The sequence below is a fragment of the Gavia stellata genome, chromosome 14 (genome assembly GCF_030936135.1).
Source record: "Gavia stellata isolate bGavSte3 chromosome 14, bGavSte3.hap2, whole genome shotgun sequence".
NCBI lineage: Eukaryota > Metazoa > Chordata > Aves > Gaviiformes > Gaviidae > Gavia > Gavia stellata.
This window is the reverse complement of record NC_082607.1, coordinates 22,467,521-22,486,819: the sequence shown is the minus strand read 5'-3', so window position 1 is coordinate 22,486,819 and position 19,299 is coordinate 22,467,521. Positions and strand designations below refer to the sequence as shown.

General features: G+C 46.7%; 1 protein-coding gene across 1 annotated transcript in view; it reads left to right on the top strand.

The window, feature by feature from the left end:
• The window catches only part of ARHGEF9 (Cdc42 guanine nucleotide exchange factor 9), a 182,380-nt gene that overhangs the window by 119,255 nt on the left and 43,826 nt on the right, over positions 1–19,299 (top strand). The window contains exons 4-5 of the mRNA XM_059824259.1: positions 10,787–10,978; positions 18,212–18,391. Coding sequence (XP_059680242.1) covers positions 10,787–10,978; positions 18,212–18,391 — 372 coding nt within the window. The remainder of the gene's footprint in view (positions 1–10,786; positions 10,979–18,211; positions 18,392–19,299) is intronic.

The following is a 19,299-nucleotide window of genomic DNA, read 5'->3' as shown; positions in this document are numbered from 1 at the left end:
TTCATTTCTATTCTTGCCTATTCCCCCCCGCCCCCTGCACTCTCTGTCTCTCTTGGTAAGTAATTTGAACCAGATGCCTGCAAAGCCTTGGGGGCCTTCAGAAGAAGGGGCCTGTAACCCCTCTTTTGCTTGCAGGACCATTGCGGCAGGTTTATGCTCCTTCAGGGTCCTCTCAAGGACCGTTTAACCTGAACTCTTTTCACTTTGCCCTTCTCTCCATTTTTTCCCCTGTATTTCTTATTCAGCTGATCACTCTTTCATAATGAGGAGGCTGGGTGTTTTCTCTGTTGTACTTTGAGCCCTGCTTTTTTAAGATGATGCCAGAAAACTGCCTGATTTAGCCTGGGTGGTTCTAGTTTTACTTGCAAAATAATTGCTTTCCTTTATATCTGCATTTCTCTTATGCAAGTACAGGAGGAAAAGGGAACAACATGTTGCATAGCAGAGGATGAAAAGCAGCTCAAGGAAGGGATGTCAGGACAGACCAGACAGGTGTAAAACCAAATAGGATTAATTTCAGGTTATTTTCGACTGCAGGTCTCGTGTAGGTACTAACAGGGGGTGCAGCAGAAGATCACTGCAAAGTCAGATTCCTCTAAAAGTCATTTGGATCACTTCTGAGGACAGAACTGGGCTGGAAACCTAGTTTGCAATGAGACGTCTGACGCTTCTTGCTCTCCAGCCAGATCATATGAAAATCTTTGGCAAAGCATTTGGCACTCGTAAAATCTCATAGCAGGAAAAATTCACATTTGCAAGTGCAGAGGAAAACAGTAACCTGCTGATTCCCTTGGCCTCTTTTACACGCGTAGTTGGGGGGGTTGCAAACAAAAACTGCTCTTGGATTGCCTGCACGTACAGGAATTGCTGTCTCCACGCATAACACCTGTAGTTATCCTCTTAGTAGCTTGAGACTTGGCTAGAAGAAAGGGGGAGGGAGGAAGGCTGTAGAGTTTTGGGAGCACAGGAACTTTCAAGGAGAAGCTGGATGATAAAGCGATGCTTTTTGGGGAAGAGAAAAAGCACAACATAGGAGAAGTAAAATTTGGAGCTAGTAAGCAATGGTGAATGGGTTCCTGCAGGAACCTGCTGCACTCAGGGAGAGAGTTATGAAAACCCCTAAGTCATTAGAGAGGCTTAAGGTTTAAGGCTGAATAATGAGCTGGGTTTAGGGCAGATGACAGTATCTATGTTGTATTTTAGTGCACATTATCAAGCGAGCACACTGGACAACCACAGGGTGCAACCGTCAATCTTGGGATTAGCTGCACAAGTGTCTTTGAACGTCCTGTCAACTTTTAGGGGTCGGAGAGGGTGGGAGGAACAACTGGAAAAAAACAACAGGAATTTTAAACATGATTTCATATACTTGTAGTGGTGATGCTACTTGTTGCTTTTCTCTCCTTGGTGGATGGCATAGCCTTGGGTTGTCTTTACATGATGTGATACAAATGAGTTTTTGCATACCAGCACATCCAGCGTCCACATCCGCTCCAAAAAATAGGCTTAGTGTTCGGAGGGAGGAATTTACAGCACAGAATAATACTCCAGTACTGCAAATGGATCAATTGTCGTACCTTAAGGTCTCCTTTAGAAAATGCAGTAAGTCTCAAAACAAAGTTTTGATTGCAGAGCCCAACATCAAGTCTCCAAAATGGCCCGGGTGAGATTCAAACACTCCAAACACAGGAAGTCAAATGGCATTGTGTTTGGGCTCTGACATATTTCCACTGAAAAAGAAATAAAAAAGTGAAAGCTTATGGATGTTTAGTGCTGTGAAATCTTTCCACAGAGACACGGCAGAATGCACCCACCCTGGGCAGAGAGGGGGATTTATTTTGTTATAAAGCTCTCCTTAATCTCTTTGAATACCAAGAGGCAGGCTGAGTTTCCAGAATACATTGCTTCTCACCTCAACAGCAGTGACTCTTCCTTCCTTAGATTTACTAAGCTAAGCTGAAGAGCAAATCTGGGGTTGAGGAGGTTTTACTACAACTTCTTGTAGTGCCCAGTGACTGCTGAGTTGTTGTGCAGAAATGAAGGGTAATGGTCCTCCGAAGGCTTGAGCAAAGGTGCTGTATAGATTCTTTGTGGTCCATACCTCTTACATAGGAGAAAATGCAGGGGTGGATGAGTGCAGCAATGCTCCTTGTTCTCGCTCATCATTGCCTAGGTTTCCCCAAGTGTTGTAATTTTAGATTGATTTTCCTGCTGAAAAGCTGCCTTTGACCCACTTTATTTTCTGCTGCTAAAGGAGAAGTGCTAGGTAAATCAGTGTAAGCTTTTAAGGCACTGTTTAGTAGGAGACTCTAAACCCGAGTCCTGCCTGAGTGCCTAGCAGCTCGTACAATTTATTGGGTAGGTGGGTTTAACTTCTGTTCGTCGGAGTTGTGACTGCGCACTCCTTTGCAGGTGTTGTTCCAGGAGCCAGCCACATCTTGCTGCCCTGTCTGCTTTTTTCCCCCCTTTAAAATCTCATTGTATGTGTAGGGATCTCGATACAACAGCACGTCACTCACCTGCTTTTCCGTCATTAGCATTTAGTTAGTGCCAATCGCAGTGGCACTTAGGTGAGATTTTGCAGGGAAAAGAGGATGGTGCTGAAGTAGCATTCACCTGTTGGACAAACAAAACGGTATGTGCTGCAGTGTCTGCTGCAGTCAGTGCCTTGTAAAGGAGATTTTATTCTCCCGTGGCAAATCCAGCATAAAAATAGCTTCTGGTAGAGGTATCACACACAGCAGAGCAGCACTCCACAGCGACAGGATGCACTGCAGACAAATTGTGGGTTGTTTTTTTTTTTTAAAGTCAAGCATCATTTTAGCATCCAAATGCTGCCTGTGCTAATTGCAGCTGCCATTAGCGTGACAACTCATGCCACTCAGACAGCTCAGCATCCGTCAGATCCCCGAAGGTTCAAATGCCGGCACTTGGGCCCTTCCTCTTACGAGCTGGCTTGCAGGTGCAAAACCAGTGTTTTGAGGCCATTCTTTGAATCGGGCAAACTAGGCACAAATCTTCGCAGCCCCTTCCCGGTCCTCTGCCAAATTGGTCGTGAAGAAAGATCCTTCCCCTGAATGGAGCCGTGGCTTCCTCGGCCTGGCAGGGTTTCTGCAATGAGCTGCTGGAGCAGCTGAGCTTTCGCTCTTCCCTGTTGTGTGTCACAGGCAGCATCGCACACCGGGGGCTTTTGGTTTTCAGGAAATGGGGAGGGCTGAGCCCTAACTCATGGTATTTTGGTGGATATAGTGTAGCACATCCAGTTTATTGCAGTGTCCACACAACTTTTGCTCCATGCTACGTGGTGGAGCTCCTGCCCATAGGAGTCTGTACGTTAAGACTGCAGGAAACAGAGGGAGGAAGCACAAGGCAAGTTCTTTGGAGCCATTTTTGTTCACCTTTTGTGGCTACAGAGTCCAAGGCTGTCCCTGTAGAGTATGCTGGCTTCTCCTTTTCCAGAAATGAGTGCAGGGTGTTTCTCATGTTGGGTAAAGGGAACTTCTGAGGCTGGGAATGGAGAGTTTTAGAGGGGAAGGAAGAGCTGGACAGGGGTTTGCTGAAGCTGGGGAGTTGCAGGAGGGAAAGAGAAGGTATCAAAGAGCCTGTGAACTGGGGGGAAGTGAAGGACAGTGCGGCTGGAGCTGGATTACAGAAGGAACAATTCAGGCTGTGGGAGAAAATGGTGGTGGGACCACAGGAGGGAAAACCAACTTGCTCCAACTACCTTTCCTTCTACTGCCAAATGTCCTATTCCTCATCCTGGAAAAGGATACAGAGAGAAGATGGTCTGTATTTCCCAGCGAACAGCATCCCAACCACAGTCCCGCACTTCCCCTATGCCTGCAGCCTGCCCACAGAAGGGCAGCGAGGCTGGGGCTGGTCGGGGCAGCTGCTGGGAGGACAGGCAGCATCCCTGCGCCTCTTGCTGCCTGCCAGGTCCTCACCTCCTCTCTGAAGGCAAGGAAGGGAGAAGCATCTGCTCCTGGGCATTTGTAGAGCCCAGGACAGCCTGTGCTTCCTCCTGAGGGCAGAGAGAGGCTGTGCCCGATCACTGGATTGACACGCAGAGACTGATGCTGTTTTACTTATGCAAAGCTCTGCACCACGAGCCCTACTTTATTGCAAATAAGCAAGTGATCTTTTTAATCCAGCGTAGAGTCCAACAGAGCGTGCATATAATACAGTGCATGTGGCTGAAAACAAGGTTCCAGCACTAGCTAACCACCAGCTTAGGGAAGAGGGGAGCTGAGCAGGGCAGCGTGGCTAGGTGGGTAAAATAGTCACAGAATCACTACGGTTGGAAAAGACCTGTAAGATCATCAAGTCCAACCATCAACCCAACCCCACCATGCCCACTAAACCATGTCCCACAGTGCCACGTCCACACGTTCCTTGAACACCTCCAGTGATGGTGACTCCACCACCTCCCTGGGCAGCCTCTGCCAGTGCTTCACCACTCTCTCAGGAAAGAAATTTTCCTAATACCCAGCCTGAACCTCCCCTGGTGCAATTTGAGGCCATTTCCTCTCGTTCTAAGGCCCGTCCTGAGGCTCTGTGCCGCTGCTAATTTCTGTAGGGTAATTGGAGTCTCCTACAGTGCCTTGCAGTTGTTGCAGGACTAATGACACTGCAATACCACTATTTGGTACCAGATTTTGGTGAAGGTTGGGCTGTCACACTGGTATTTCTTATAAAGTTGCTGGTGAGAAGAGATTCAGTGGAATGGCAACAGCTCTCTGGAAGGATCTGCCGGTATCATTAATCTGCCACGTTATTTAATTGTGAGCTAGAATCCAGCATGGCACATTATCTGCTAGTTTTGTCCTTGTGAATATCCAATGGAAGGAGATTAATAATCCAGATGGCTGGTAAAATGTTTGTTTTATCATGCTTTCTGATTATTATGAGACTATCAGCCCTCAGTGCCTATTCAAGTAAAATGTCCTCTATATACAGTGTATGCATTCAGCAGTCTAAATATATAATAATTACAGGTCAGCTAATGTTGGAACGGTGCCATTTGCTGATTTTATGCACCATTTGGGTATAGCTGCAAATTGATAAATCACATTTCTACAGATTTTATATAAATCACATATAATATTAACTAGCACAATGAAATGATCAGCTCGCTCTGGCTCCCAGAACTGGGTCCTTAGGCAAAAGGGGCTTTTTTATTTGACTATTTTACTTTTATCTGCCTCTGCAAATTATTATGTTATGCGGGAGCTGGTCATGACTTCCTAATTAGGGTTGAATTTTGAAATAGGACTGTGAGCCTCCTGATAAGCCTGTTCTTCTCCACATGTAGGGTGGCCTTTCAGTGTGAAACATCACTTAGGACTAGCATTATGCAACTTGAATTTTTTCTCCCTGTAGTTTTTCTTGGTTTCTTTTAATTAATTCTTAATACAAAGCGTTTGAAACGGTTCTCAGGGCAGGCTTCATTGTTTGGCATGCTGGACCTTTTTAATGGTGTGGGGGAGACCCACACAGTGCCGTATTATTTCAGAGCCCATGCTTTTTTGCATTGCAGAGGTGTTCAAAAGGGCACTGAAGGCTGATTTATTATTGTAGGGTTGTTGATAATTTCTGAACAGCTGTTATTATTTATTATTAAAAAAAAAAAGTGGCATTGGATGCAGTAATTCAGGCTGGTATCCCAAACCCCGTCGGTGTCAAGCCACAGCCCCTAATTGCTGAGGAGGACAGGAGCCTAGAGAGACTTCTTGAACTCCAAGTGAGCAGCAGAGCTGACAAGCTGCCAGGGAACTGAAGTCCCATCTCCGCTCTGTGGAAGGCCCCACAGGAGCTTCACAGGGGTGACAGCCGCCCATCCTGAGCAGGGAAGACTGGGTGGATGAGGTGAAACTGGGAGAAAACTAGAGTTTTGAAATTTGTTTTGTAAAAAAAGAGATATTTGCACTGGGAGGGAGGGACATCTGTGCATTTGTGTCCAGTGCAGGTTGGAAAAACTGGGGAAGAGAGAGCCCTTTTTCCGTTAGCGGTATCTCAGCTGTTATCCGCAGCAATGGAGGTCAAGCATTTCAGGCAGGAGAGTGTTTTTGGGAGCCGCGTGTGTCTAAAACGTAACGAACACCCTACTTACAGGTGACTGTGGACTGGGATAAAATAGGAACCTTTGCGGCATTGTCTAAATCAACTAAATATGACATTTAATAAGTTACTGGGAAAAAACCAGTGTCACCCCCAGTTTGCCTCTTCCACCTTACTGTCGCCTGCAGCACACCATCGTTGCAGTTTGAGCGAGCAGGTCAGTGAAGCAGAGAGGATCTGGCTTGGGGTGGTGGTGTTGGGTCAGAGGACACAATTAACACTTTAGGTGCAACCTTCCCTTGCCCCAACGCAGCCCAGCTCCTTCTCAGCACAGGCAAAAGAGGATTTGAGAGCTGAAGTTGCAAAACCAGCCGTACTGCATCAGACCAAAGGTCTGTCTAGCGAAATCATCGCTCGTGGATGAGTACAAGAGTGCAGCGAGCCCACAGTGATGCATTTAAGTCCATATTTCAAAGTATGCACGAGCTTTTCTATGCCCTCCGCTTCAACATAAAGTCTGTCAACCTCAAAAATATTCATTAAAACATGTCGTTGGTAAGGTAGATTATTCCCTTTTATAGATGGGGAAAGCCTCCATCAGTTTAAGTGATTGGCGCAAGGTCAGCAGCAGAGCTGCCAATGTACCTCATCTTTTGTGAGTGACGGTCCCACCTTCTTCTGATCCCCTGGAAGAATGATCCTTACTTGAATTATGGAGAACTTCAGAGATTAAGACAAAAAGCAGGAGTGTTTGAACAGCGCAGTGGGGTTTAGTCCTTTCAGCAGCTGAGGCTGGAGAGCACGGGGTGGAAGCCACATTCGGCTTCCTCTGTTACCAATAAAATCGTTGCATTTGTTTTTAATCTAAAGCAGAAGCCATCTGGACTAGGATTGTAATGTTTTCCTTTCGGGAACATGAATCCTAGAAGGAAGGAGCAAAAATTTCATTAAGGAAAAAAGCAGGACTCCTGAGATTCCCAGATGTGGAAGCAGGGAGTGTTCCTGCAGTGCATAAAAGGCAGACCAAATTCTGAGGTTTTCAGAAATCATGAAAGTTTGTAAGCTTGCAATTTGCCTTAGAGTTGCTGAGCCTTTAGGATTCCTGCTTTCAAGCTTCATCCCCCCCCCCCCCCCCCAATTATGATTAGATCTTTCCTGCTTTATTTTTTAAATGAAAATTGAAATTTTTCTCATGATCACTTGACTCCAGGAGGTAGAGCTTTAAAAATATCCTCTCTTGCCAAACTGGCAGGAGTGTCATGAAAGTTGGTAACAAGCTGTTCCAGTTGGGTTTGGGAGGGCTGCGAAATACCCTTTCATAGTAGCAGGAAGGTAGGATGGGAAGTTATTTTGAACTTCAGCCAACAGAGTTTAATACCTACATTGGTCCTGCTTGATTTTCAACATATATTTGGGTTGGAATGCCAATAAAGCTGTCGTGAAGACATATTCCTTGAAGGACTCCCTGTGCAATTCTGTCCTTCCAAGATCTAGCCCATTTTCTCTTCTGAGGATGGCCCCCAGGTTTTCACAGCAGAGCCCCCATTAAAATCAGTGTCACTGATGTAAGTAAATTGGCCCCCAAGGTTGCTCTGGCAGTCTAACGCCAGCATAGCAGTTACTTAGAAGCAGCACTTGGACGTTTATTTTTCATCATAAAACACTGCTTATGTACGTGAAGCATTGCTCTGTCTCAGCGTAACCGAACCCTCTGCCAGAGCAGAGAGTGGGGTTTGCTGGGAAGAGGCATGTTTTCTAACTGGCTTTTGGGTTGTTTCCCTGAACAAGTGACATTCTTCTGAAATGTGTTTCAGTGTGCCAGGAGGGGTTTTGCATGCTGGATCGCCGTATCTTTGGGTGCGATTAGATCACTAGCTCACTGCCTTCCCTCGCAGTGACCCAGGGCTCAACCAGGCCTCCCAGTGCTGATGGAAATCCCACAAAAAGCCCTTTCAGGGATCCCTGTGCAGCCCCACAATTGGGAGACAACGTGACCTAGTCCATCTTTGGAGCAGATGCCGCAATGGAGAACCCCATCCTGTGGGAGGGACCTGCGGAAAGGCATCCAGAGCTGCTCCCAGGCATGCTGCATCTCCCAGGGGTTTCCTTGTGTCCAAACTGGCATAGCAGTACCTGGCTGGGGTCACTGAAATGCCCTCCTGCAGCACCTAGGGCTGCTCACCCTTAGGACCAGCCCTGCTTTGACCACAGCCGTGCCACCCTGGGTGCTCCCAGTGCCGCAGGGCCGTTCTGTGCCTGGATGCGCCCCTTCCCCCTGGAGTGCATCATGACATAAGAAACGAGAGCTGACAGGCGTATGCGCTGAGTTTCGCTCCTGCTCTGTCACACAGGACATTAAATCGACTCTTGGCTGCGCTAGCCTGGGGAAAGGTATGAAGGCTTTGTACTTTGAGGATGGCTCCTTCATGCAACAGGAGCAGCACCGAGGTGGCAGGAGGGGTTATTTCACCTCCTTGTCAGGCTTCCGTGTGTCCCTTTGGTCTCCTGAGGTGCAAAAGCAGGTCCCATGTTGTTCAGGACAAGAGGAAATGGCCTCAAGTTGCACCAGGGGAGGTTCAGGCTGGATATTAGGAAAAATTTCTCTACTGAGAGAGCGGTGAAGCACTGGAATAAGCTGCTCAGGGAGGTGGTGGAGTCACCATCACTGGAGGTGTTCAAGGAACGTGTGGACGAGGCACTGCAGGACATGGTTTAGTGGGCATGGTGGGGTTGAGTTGATGGTTGGACTTGATGATCTTACAGGTCTTTTCCAACCTTAGTGATTCTGTGATTCTGTGAATGCAGGGTGGGGGACACTAGGAGGTTGCGTGGGCAGAGCAGGCAGGACGCCCGGATCCATCCTGGCTCTGCCACTTGCTCATTCAGGCAAATGGTCTGCACCGGGTTTCCTGCCCTGGAACGTGCCCGGCGCTGCCGGGCCGTGGCGTGAGCGCAGCCTGGGGTCAGCAGCCCTCTGCAATGCTCAGCATAGGGTTGATGCCCCCAGCGGGTCCTGCCGCAGTGCCAGCAAAGAGGGCATCTTGTCATTTAAACAGGCGTTGCTGCCCTACATACCGTCCCGTAAAGTCCCTGATAGCTCCCAGACACAGGGCACAGTCGTGAGCAGGGTGAAAAGTCCGGCTTTTTATTGCTTTGGGGTTTTTTATTCCCTAGGTTTGAGGCATCGTTAACATTCTGCTAGAGAAGAGATGGGTTTTCTTCAAACATCTCGGCTTCTTGGCCTTTCTAACTCACTGTAGGATGATAAAACGTGGGAGCTGTAAGAAGTGGTTTAGCAAAACATGATATTGGTTAGGAAAGAATGGAAGGAACATGGGCAGGTTTAGGTTTTTTAACTTTGCTAATTTACAGGAACACAGCCCTTTACAATCTGTTTAAAATTGAATTTAAGCTGAATAATGGGAAAGTATTAAAAGCTATTAACACTGAACATAAGACTGTAAGATCAGGTTAGTGATGCCGTTTGTTTTCCATAGGCCGCTCTGTTTGTGCGGACAGTTTCACTGTTCATCGGTAGATGTATTTTTACGTTTGAAAGTCTCCAGTATTTGGGGCTTCAGTTGCTGAGGGGAAAAGTTGCTTCATTTACCTAACAGCTTAGGTGATCCGTGTAAGATAGCAGTATTTCTGTCTGTTTTAAGCTTTATTTAATGTTTGTTTACAAACTACGCTGAGCCCAATTTGAGTTGATCAGAGTTATTTTAAGCAGGTTTTATTTGGGGGAAAAGGTAACAAAAGGAGGCACTTGATCCGTACTTTGTGTGCAGAGCAGTCTTGTTCAAAGACACAGAGACTAGGAGGCAGCGTTATCTTTTAGTTTACAAGTTCAATGTAGGTTTCTTATTTGATGGTGGAAAGAAAATTCAGTGTGCTGAAAATGCAGTGATCCTTTTTCATTGCTTTTTGCAATTTATTCCCATTTAGAGTATTCAGTGCCCAGGGGTGCTTGGCACCCCGTCCAAAGCTGCCCTCAGCTCCCCCCAAGTTTTAGGAGACTTATTCAGCTGATCTGATCTCAGTGTGGTTTAGGGATCACAGTCTCAGGATGCTGAGATAGGGCATTTGCCTGAGTGAGAAAGGCTCTTCATGTGAAACGATGAGGAAAGCTGCTGTGAAATGAAAATCAATGCTCATTCACAAATCCTGGCCTGGGAAGTTTACAGAAAACTCGGTGCCACAACCCACTTAGCCTGGGCTGACGTTCACATTCATTCAGATTTCTGAACCAGACATATCTTGACCTTTTTAAATCAGTCACCTGTAAAGGACTTATCCCTCCTCCCAGAGGTGTGCGGGAACTGGGACAAGCAGTGCTTCACACTAGTAACTGCAGTTTTCTTTAGGTTGGTCTCGTTTACATATGTACATCTTGGTTCAGAGCACTTGACAGCATCCAACAGTCCAGTTACCCTTTCACATGATTATTTTATATTTGGGATCAAAACTGTCCACACTTGAAATCCTTTTGCTTACAAAAGGAACTTGGCAGTGTGTGGGGAACCATTTGGGGCTGGTTGCACCAGTATAAAAATGGACTGTCTGGGCTGTAAGCTGTTGTGGACACCACGGTGCATCACTGTTGCTGTAAGGAGGGAGTCGATCCAGTGTCTCCCAGAGTCATGCAACCCAAGACCCAGCCTGCTTTCACTCATTGTCTTCCTGATGCTTTTATGAATAAGCCTGTGGCTCTCCCCTCTTCTCCCCACAGCTATGGGTAAACCAAGAAGATGGAGTGGAGGAGGGAACCAGCGACGTGCAGAATGGCCATTTGGATCCAAGCGCCGACTGCCTCTGTCTCGGCAGGACCGTTCAGAACCGAGACCAGATGAGAGCCAACGTCATCAATGAAATCATGAGCACGGAGCGCCACTACATCAAGCACCTCAAGGACATTTGTGAGGTACATGGGGGTTGTGACGCTAGGGTACTGCAGCAGGACATGGGACGAGCTGTTGAGAGCTGGGGGCTGGGTTTGTCCTTGGGTGATGGGGGAAAAGATGCAGTGTGTTTGAGTAGTGTGTCTAATAAAGGAACAGCATCTGTCAATAAGTATTGATACTTCTGAGAATTTTATGCTGGATCTGATAATTACCTTCAGTTTGTATTAACTAAAAGTACAATTTTCTGACCTTTTTTCCATACCTCTTTGACTAAAAATGATGAGGTTGAGATCCTTCAAGCAGTCCTCTTAATTAAATCCCAATGCCATCTACTTTTGAACTTGTGATTGAGAAAATTAGGTTGTAATTAAACCAATCAGTTACCCATTTCATCTGTGTCTTTCACATTGGGTTCACAATTTCCCCTGGCTCAGGATGGCCCCCATTTGCCTTTTCTTATGGTGAGACTGGGAGCAAAGTGTTTTCACCATGGGAAATGAAGTACGTTACATTTATCCAGCGTAAGGGAACCAGCAAGCAAATGAACTCTGGTGACTGACCCCTCGCATCCTCAATTTGATTCTTCTTCATTATGTTGCAGTTAACCCCTGCAACCCCTTACTGTCCTGCAGCACACAGAATTAGTGCCGCAAGCTAAGCCAAAGCGCAGTGCATGCAGTGCTGGGTGTTTAGGAAGGGGAATGCACGACTGCGCCAGAGCGTGTTGCAGGACAGTGTGGGCATTGCGTGTAGAGTGTATACTTATCGCTAAAAGGCAGAAGTCTGTTAGCACTAAAATCAAAGTCCATGGCTTGCAGCTCATGCCTCTGAGTGTTTAGGATTTAGCAAGCCTGTGCCCAGTCTAGTCTTTGCAGAGTCAATGTGCTGAAGCCCCTTGTGAATTCTGCTTAGAAAAATGTCTTCCTCCCTTCGTGCTTGCTACTTTTCTATTGACAAGGCAAAGCAGCCATCCAAAAAGCATCTATAACGCTTTTCAAATATGGAAGAGTCTTGGGATTTCAATTTGGAAACAAATGAGCTTAATTTCACTGTGCTATTTCAGTCAGAGGGCTTTGCATTGAAGAAGGGAAGAACTGCAGGAACTTTTCCACATACTGTTTCTTTTCCTGCCTTTGCATTTTTCTGTTGAAAAACTAAATAAACCTTAACTTGCATTTCCCAGCCCTGTCACCAGCCTTTTGCCCAATCAGATTGTCAGGAGGTACAGCCAAGTGTAGCTTCAGTGAAATCTGTGGGGTAACGCTGATTTACACCACCTAATGCGATGTCCCAGATATGAGAGAGATCTCTAAGGCTCTAGCCTTGCTCTGTATGATGCAGAATGGTATTGAGGGGATAAATCTTACCTCCAGATAGAGCACCAGGAAGTGATTCATCTGCCTCTCTTAAAGAAAGAGGAGGACTGAAATGGGCATTCTCATCTGCAAAATGATGAGCTGTCCCTTGCTGGAGAGAGCCTCGTTGTGCTCAGTTTAATCAGAGCAATCCGTTTGCCTCGACAAGCCTTGGAGACAGCTCAGTCATCCCAGGCATTTTGGCATAGCATGACGTGACTGTTTCTGTTTGTGCATAAGAGGAGGGGGGCTGGAGATGGAGAGGCGCAGGTCGGCTTGAGCTCCTCCCAGTGCTACTGGGTGAATTTGTACAGAGGTGTTACTTGTGCTGAAGAACGAGTAGGCACCGGACAACCGCTGGTGAGATGCAGAAGTGCTGTTGACAGTGGCAAATTCCCCTCTTCCCTTCGCTCTTAATTTTAAGGTGTCAGGACAAACAGCAGCGATATGACGTAACGGAGGGGGTGAAAGAGGTCTTCTGGCTGGGTGGTGAAGGTTGAGCCTGATTTAGTACTGAGTTTAGCAGTGTGTAGTTATACTCTTGTTGCTGAGCTATAATGAATAACAAGTCCTAATACCAGTGAGACACTTCAAGATGTGTGGTTGTTATTGGAGGACCGTAGACCCTGCTAGGTGATTAAGAGCCCTCCAATTGCTCTTTTCTGCTTCAGGATGTATTCCCGCTACCTGCTACTATATTATTACACACCATGTTATTATTCATAATACCCATGGCACTAGTCCCGCCAAGTCAGGAGCTCACAAGCTAGCCAGCACCAGAATGAAAATTACTTGTGCAAGCCAAGACCTGCATGAAGCAGCTGGCTTGGAGGGGAATTCCCTATCACAGCAAAGCCATACTGCCCTCACGACTGCTGCTGCTGTGCCCTTGCTTGGAGTACAAAGGGCTGACTGCTGCTTGGTAAAACAGTTTTGTGCAGATTTTTATTAGGGGTAAATTGCAGAGTTTTCCCTGGACACCATTATCAGGAGTGGATGGATCATTATTCTGAAATATCACCAAGGGGAAAAGAAAGAAAAAAGAATTTAGCCTTAAGGAAATATCCAGCAATAGGAATTTCAGGCTTAGCAGTCAGAGCTTAGAAAAATAATAAGCCTCTGAAAACTAGGCTTTTATAATGGGTAGCAATAGCTGTCCTGTAAAGCACCATATATACGCATGGCCACCTCCAGGCTTGAAAAGATATCCCCCTGTGCCTGGGGTTTGACCGTGGGAGGATGTAGGAGGGCGCAGGGTCTGTCCATGACGTGGCACTGGTGACACTGGCAGAGCAGCCCAGGTGCTTGGTCAGGGCAGGTACTTCGATGAGAGCAGAGGGCCAAGAAGGCGGTTTGAGCTGTAGCGTGCGGTGGAGAACGCAGGTGGAAGAACAAGATGCAGGAGGGCTACAAAGAGCAGGGTGCCGTGGTTTGAGAAACGAGCAGGATTTGGACCAGCATATGGATTAGGAAGACAAGGCTAAATTTAAGGAAGTGTTAGAGGGAGAAGTGACAGAGCTTGGATGGGAACAGTGAGGCAATTGGGAGATCAAAGGAAACCTCCGTATTATGAGTAATTAGGGGGTGGGAGGTTAGAAAGGCCAGCCAACTTCCAGTGCTGCGTTTTGCCCTTTTCCAAGTAATTTCACTTTGAATTTATTTTTTAATAACCTTGACTGGATTCCACCTAAGCTTTGCTTTGGTGCCAGGATGGCTCTGAATGCTGTGTGGGAAACATCCTCCTTGCATCCTTGCATGTCAAGCAGAGTCTGTTGTGCAGAGCTGATGGGACAAGTTTTCACATGGTCTGGATGGCATTAGCCTGACTCATTCTTGGAGATGCATAAAAACCACTTTTTTGTGCTGCCTCAGAGCGAAGCAGCATAGAACCTTCTTGGCAGCAACGTGGCCCTACTTCAGAGAATCACATCTGAGGAGGTGCTGGACCCTTTGACCAGTTTCTCATCCATGGATACCAGACTGGAGGGCGACTCTGCAGAAGGCTCTTTGGATCAATGGGGATATATATACTACACGTATGTATTTCCCAATGTGCGATTTGTAGCTGTCTTTCACAGCCCGCTTGTGCACACCTCGTTTTTCTCTTTTGGAGCTGGCTGCTTCTTGCCCTTTTGAGGAACAGGCTTGTGTTCCTGCAGGACTTTATATTTTAGGTGGGCCCCAGTGCAATCACGGTGCCTGACATTCAGTACTTGCTGTAGATGGGTATTTGAATAAATGCTTTACAGTCCTGACTGCCTGGAACCAGGCATGGCTCTAGTTTGCCTTTTCAGTTCAAACAGTCTCATCTTTGTTCTTGTGCTTATTCTTGGTATGTGCGTATCAGCGCAACACTCACCTGGATGCTGTGGGCATCGCTTTAGAGAACAGTATTTTTATAGCCCAAATGGTGCTGGTCCATACTGAGGGATGGTCTACAGGACAGTGTCTCCTCCAGACTGGCTCAGAGATGGAAAGAAATGGGAATATCATCACAACTGCCTTTGAAGTTATAGCCTGCAGTGGCTGTCATCTCTTCATTGTCTCCTTCACCTTGCTCTCAGCTGGACAAGAAGAAGGATGGATGGATGGGCCACCTCTCCTGACTGTCTCTAAACCCACTCTGGGGTGGAGAAAACTTAGCACTTAACCTCCTGCAAATACTTTCCAACTTTGGCCTATACTTCAGGGACTACATGGAAAAGTACTTTAAAGAGAGACAGTTTGACAGCTATTTTTAGGTATTCATTGAGCAAAACTCTCCAACATCTGCTCGTCAGTCAGCTATCCCTTCTCTGAGCAAACCTGATGGGATGAGCAGAAGGAAGATGACATTGTTTTATGTAACAGAAGTAAATTTACTGGAAAAACTATGCAGCAGCCTTCTAGCTGGCTCTTGCTGCGTGTTATATATAAATCTTCAGTCTCCCCTTTGCTGGCTTGTGCTGGAAACCAACCATCGAAATGCACAAGCTGGATAGAGGATAAGGCTTGGGAACTCCGTGCGTTCTTTTATTTTCCCCGTGGTTTTATAGGTGCCTGTACAGAAATGTGCTGCTTCAGCTTCTCTGAAACACGTGACTCAGGCAAAGTGATGAACCAGCACAGGGAGGACGGGGACTATTCAAGACGGTAGTCGCAGCCAATAGCAACCCCAGGGCTGAAAGTTGTTCCCATAAATCATCCAGCGACAGATTTCACAGAACAGAGTATGCGAGAGGGGAGGCTGGCTTGCAGGCAGCCTGCAGCGTGCGGCGGGGCAAAGGTCCTAACACAAATGGCTTGCGGCAGTCATTCAGCGCTGCTAGCACCAAAACCAGTGTCAAAAAGAGCCTGGCCCTGTGGGCAGGTGTATCTTTTTTCTGGTTTTTTTTTTTGAAAGCTGTTCTGAGATAAGCAGGTAAACATGAAAAGCAGCATGGAAAGATATTCTGCGTTATTCCTTGCTAGTTTGAATTTTAACTTGCCCTGCAACTGTCCTGCAACGTGGGAACCAGCCTGCTCCCATTCCTTCTGGCCTTGAAAAATGAGAGAGGAAAACCCAGGGAAATGAGTCATCAAGGAGCTCCTGGAAGAAGAGAGACCTAGATTTAGTAAATGCAGAAGGTATTCCATAACCCAAGCTTCCCTGCTGAAAAAGCCAACAAATTCAGGGTAACGGCGTCCTTCTAGCTAAGCTGGACATTGCAGAGGTTGGTTCTTTGCCAGGTTGGCCAAAGTTGCATTCATCATTCATCTGTTTGAAGTTCTCCCTCCCAGGAACCACATGGTGAGGCTGAAGGACAGTTTATTATAGCATTCCAATAGTTCGCATTGTGGACCAGCAGCTGCGTGTCACCAGCTGGCAGTTTGTCTGTGTGACTAAGCATCTAGAGTTCCCAAATATAGCCGTTCAACTGGAGCTGTTGGCAATTTTTTCCCTTCATTTTTTTCTCTTCCTATATAATAAAGGCAGGCAAAGTCATCTCATGATGACCCCCATGTTATTTCTTTTCAGTCGAGAGGCCGCAGCCCAGACCAGGCCAGCATAGCATCTGATATTTGGCCTTGCAAAGTTTCTAGTCTAAATCGTCCAGACAGGCAAAGCACAGGGGGGATGAAGTGATTTGCTCAATGTCACACAGGTCGGCGGCAGAGCCAGAAATTCAGCCCAGGCATCCAGAGCGTCTGTGTGTCACCCCGTCCCCTGGACCACATGTGCTTCAGGCAAGCGTGTTTGAAGAAGTCCTCATGATTCAGCTGAAACTGGGATGGCGAGTTCATGGATAGGGCAGGGTCAGCAAAAGAGGGAGGCAGACAGAACGTGGTGTGTTACGCTTTTTGCCAAAATATTGATCCACTCAGTCTTTTTAGGTCAGGAAGTCTTCAGAGCAGTGCTTGCCTACCGATTTGTGTTCGTATGATGTCCAGCTAAGCTCAGGCTCAGTACCAATGGGTATCGTGGGCAGATGAAGGATAAGCAAGGGGGATCTTTTTATTATTGCACTGCACCAAGACGCAGGAGATCTGAATTGTTTCCAAATCTACTTCAGATTCATTCTGTGATTTTGGAGAATTTCCTTAAACTCTCTAGATCCTAATTCTTCTTCTCTCCTTCTCCATTTGGGTTTAATGTCTATAGACTCAGTAAGGGAGCCTGATGTTTGTACTGAGAAGGCTACAAAGCCTTTTCCTCTGGTCCCACTTAAAAAGGGAAGAAAAGCAAGGAAGGACGACAGTTGAGAAAACAGGAGAAAAATTCTCCCTCGTTTTACACTGTTTGGAATAGCATATTTGTGCTAGTGGAATGGAGGGTATAGAAACCAAGATTAAAATAATGCTGCTTTCCTCTAGATGGCATTGATCAGCAGCTTGGGCTGCTTCCGCTGTGGCTCCCTTGCTCAGGCAAACCAAAACACCTACCCAACCGACTGCATCGCCGTTGGCGTTCCCCACCATGACACTCACAGGACAACAGTCCTCCTGCTTTTGTCTCCGACTCAGGAAGATGAATAATGGGGGGATAAACCATGGTGCCTCCCAAGTCAGGGAACACTTGAAGAGTGTTTTCCTTCAACTTTTCACTTGGTGCTGACACAACTAGGATGGTTACACCCTCCATACCATCTTCCTAGACCAACAGTATGCAACCACACATTAGTAGAGTAATTCTCAGCATGATTATCGGCTTCCTTGTCCTGATTACTGTGGCTAAATGGAGAAATCTGGGCGGGCAGCTGATCAAACAGCCCTGTGCAGCTTTCTCTGTAATGCTGTGTACCACTGAAGAGGACATGGAAACAGCAGCGGTTGTAGGAGCTACCCTGGGTATTGGGTCTTGCGAGGCAGTGAATTTTGAAGGAACAGGCATACAATACTGTAACACACCACTTTGGAGCTGTCAGCCAAACTTTGCTGTTCTCTGCAGCACAGGTAGGGACAGAGCCGTTTCAGGCGGTGCTGGTTGAGATCTCTGGGGAACCTTCCCTTTGCAAAACTGATTCATGCAAAATGCTGAGGGACATTGAGGCAGAATCCAGCACTGTCCTCTCAACGCACTGTACACATGCTGTCTCCAGCATTTCCAGCTGTGAAGCCCTGTGCATACTGGTTCTGGCATGCCCTTAGCAAGAGTAGTGCTGTGGGTCTGCTGTAGGTTGCAGTGGGAACAACAGTTGCAAATGGGATGTTGTCTATTAAAAAAAGAACTCGTAGCATTTCAAGGCATGTTTTGCATATTGCATGCTTACGCATAGGCAGGAGTTGATAGAGACTGTCATGTCATAACAAGTGGGTTTTGTTTTCAGAGCCATTTTCTGATTTTGTTTTTACTTGCTCCTTCCTCAAGAATAATTTGGGAGTAGCCACAGTATAATTGTTTGAGTTATTTTATGGATCGTTCTTTCTTACTCCTTACAGGGTTACTTAAAGCAGTGCCGGAAGAGGAGGGATATGTTCAGTGATGAACAGCTAAAAATCATCTTTGGTAACATCGAAGATATCTATAGATTTCAGATGGGTTTTGTCCGGGACTTGGAGAAACAGTACAACAACGAGGACCCCCATCTCAGTGAAATTGGACCATGTTTCCTTGAACACGTAAGTTAATTCGGCGTTTTTGTTTGGGAGTTTTGGGGTTGGTTTTGGGGGACAGGGGGCAGGTGAGGAGGAGTAGCAGAAAAAGTCCGGAGGCAGGAACCACTCAGAGTAATTTTTGTGCATCAATACTGTTCTAGTTACATAGCAGGGACTACTCCATAGCCCTCCATTTACTTTGTGAGATACAAAGAAGGGAGAATTTGAAGTGAAGCATATAGTTGGGTAACGCCCAGTACATTTGAATCCCAACACCTTTCCACATCCACCCTTAATCATGTTAAGCAGGCGCAATGTCCCTCACCTACTCCCCACCTTCTTTTGCTCTTCAGAATATGACTTAAACCCACTCGCAGGCCATCCTAATCAGGTCATGGATGACCAGAAGGTTGGAAGAGGTAAGAGAGTCCGGAGAAGTAAGAAGAGGCCTTAGTTGTGCATTACACAAAAAAAGCAGAGGAGAGCAAATGCCTGGGCTGTTCGCTGTGGCACTGAGATGCACTTGCAAGGGATGAAGAACGCACGCAGCTTCAGTTGCCTTCCCCTGCGGAGCTGTTGGGCCAGGTGGGGAGGTGCCAGCTCGTGCTTCTTGCTGCCCGGGTGGCAGCAGGGCAGCAGTTACTCGCTCACGCTAAGTGCACAGTGAACAGGACATTTTAGCTGACGATAATAGTCCTGGAGGCTTTTGCCCAGGACATTGTGCTGTTACATAAGCCACGTACTACAGGAGCTGATAAATTGGCCAGTGTTGTAAATATGTCAGGAAATGTCAAGAAAATTATAGTCCTGCAGTTCTAGGCTTTCCTTTAGGGAGAAGGAAGTGCTGTATCAGAGCTTACGTATGAGGTGCTCCAACCCGGGATGCAGATCCTCTACTGTGTTACCTCATTACTTACAGTCAGGGCTGAGCT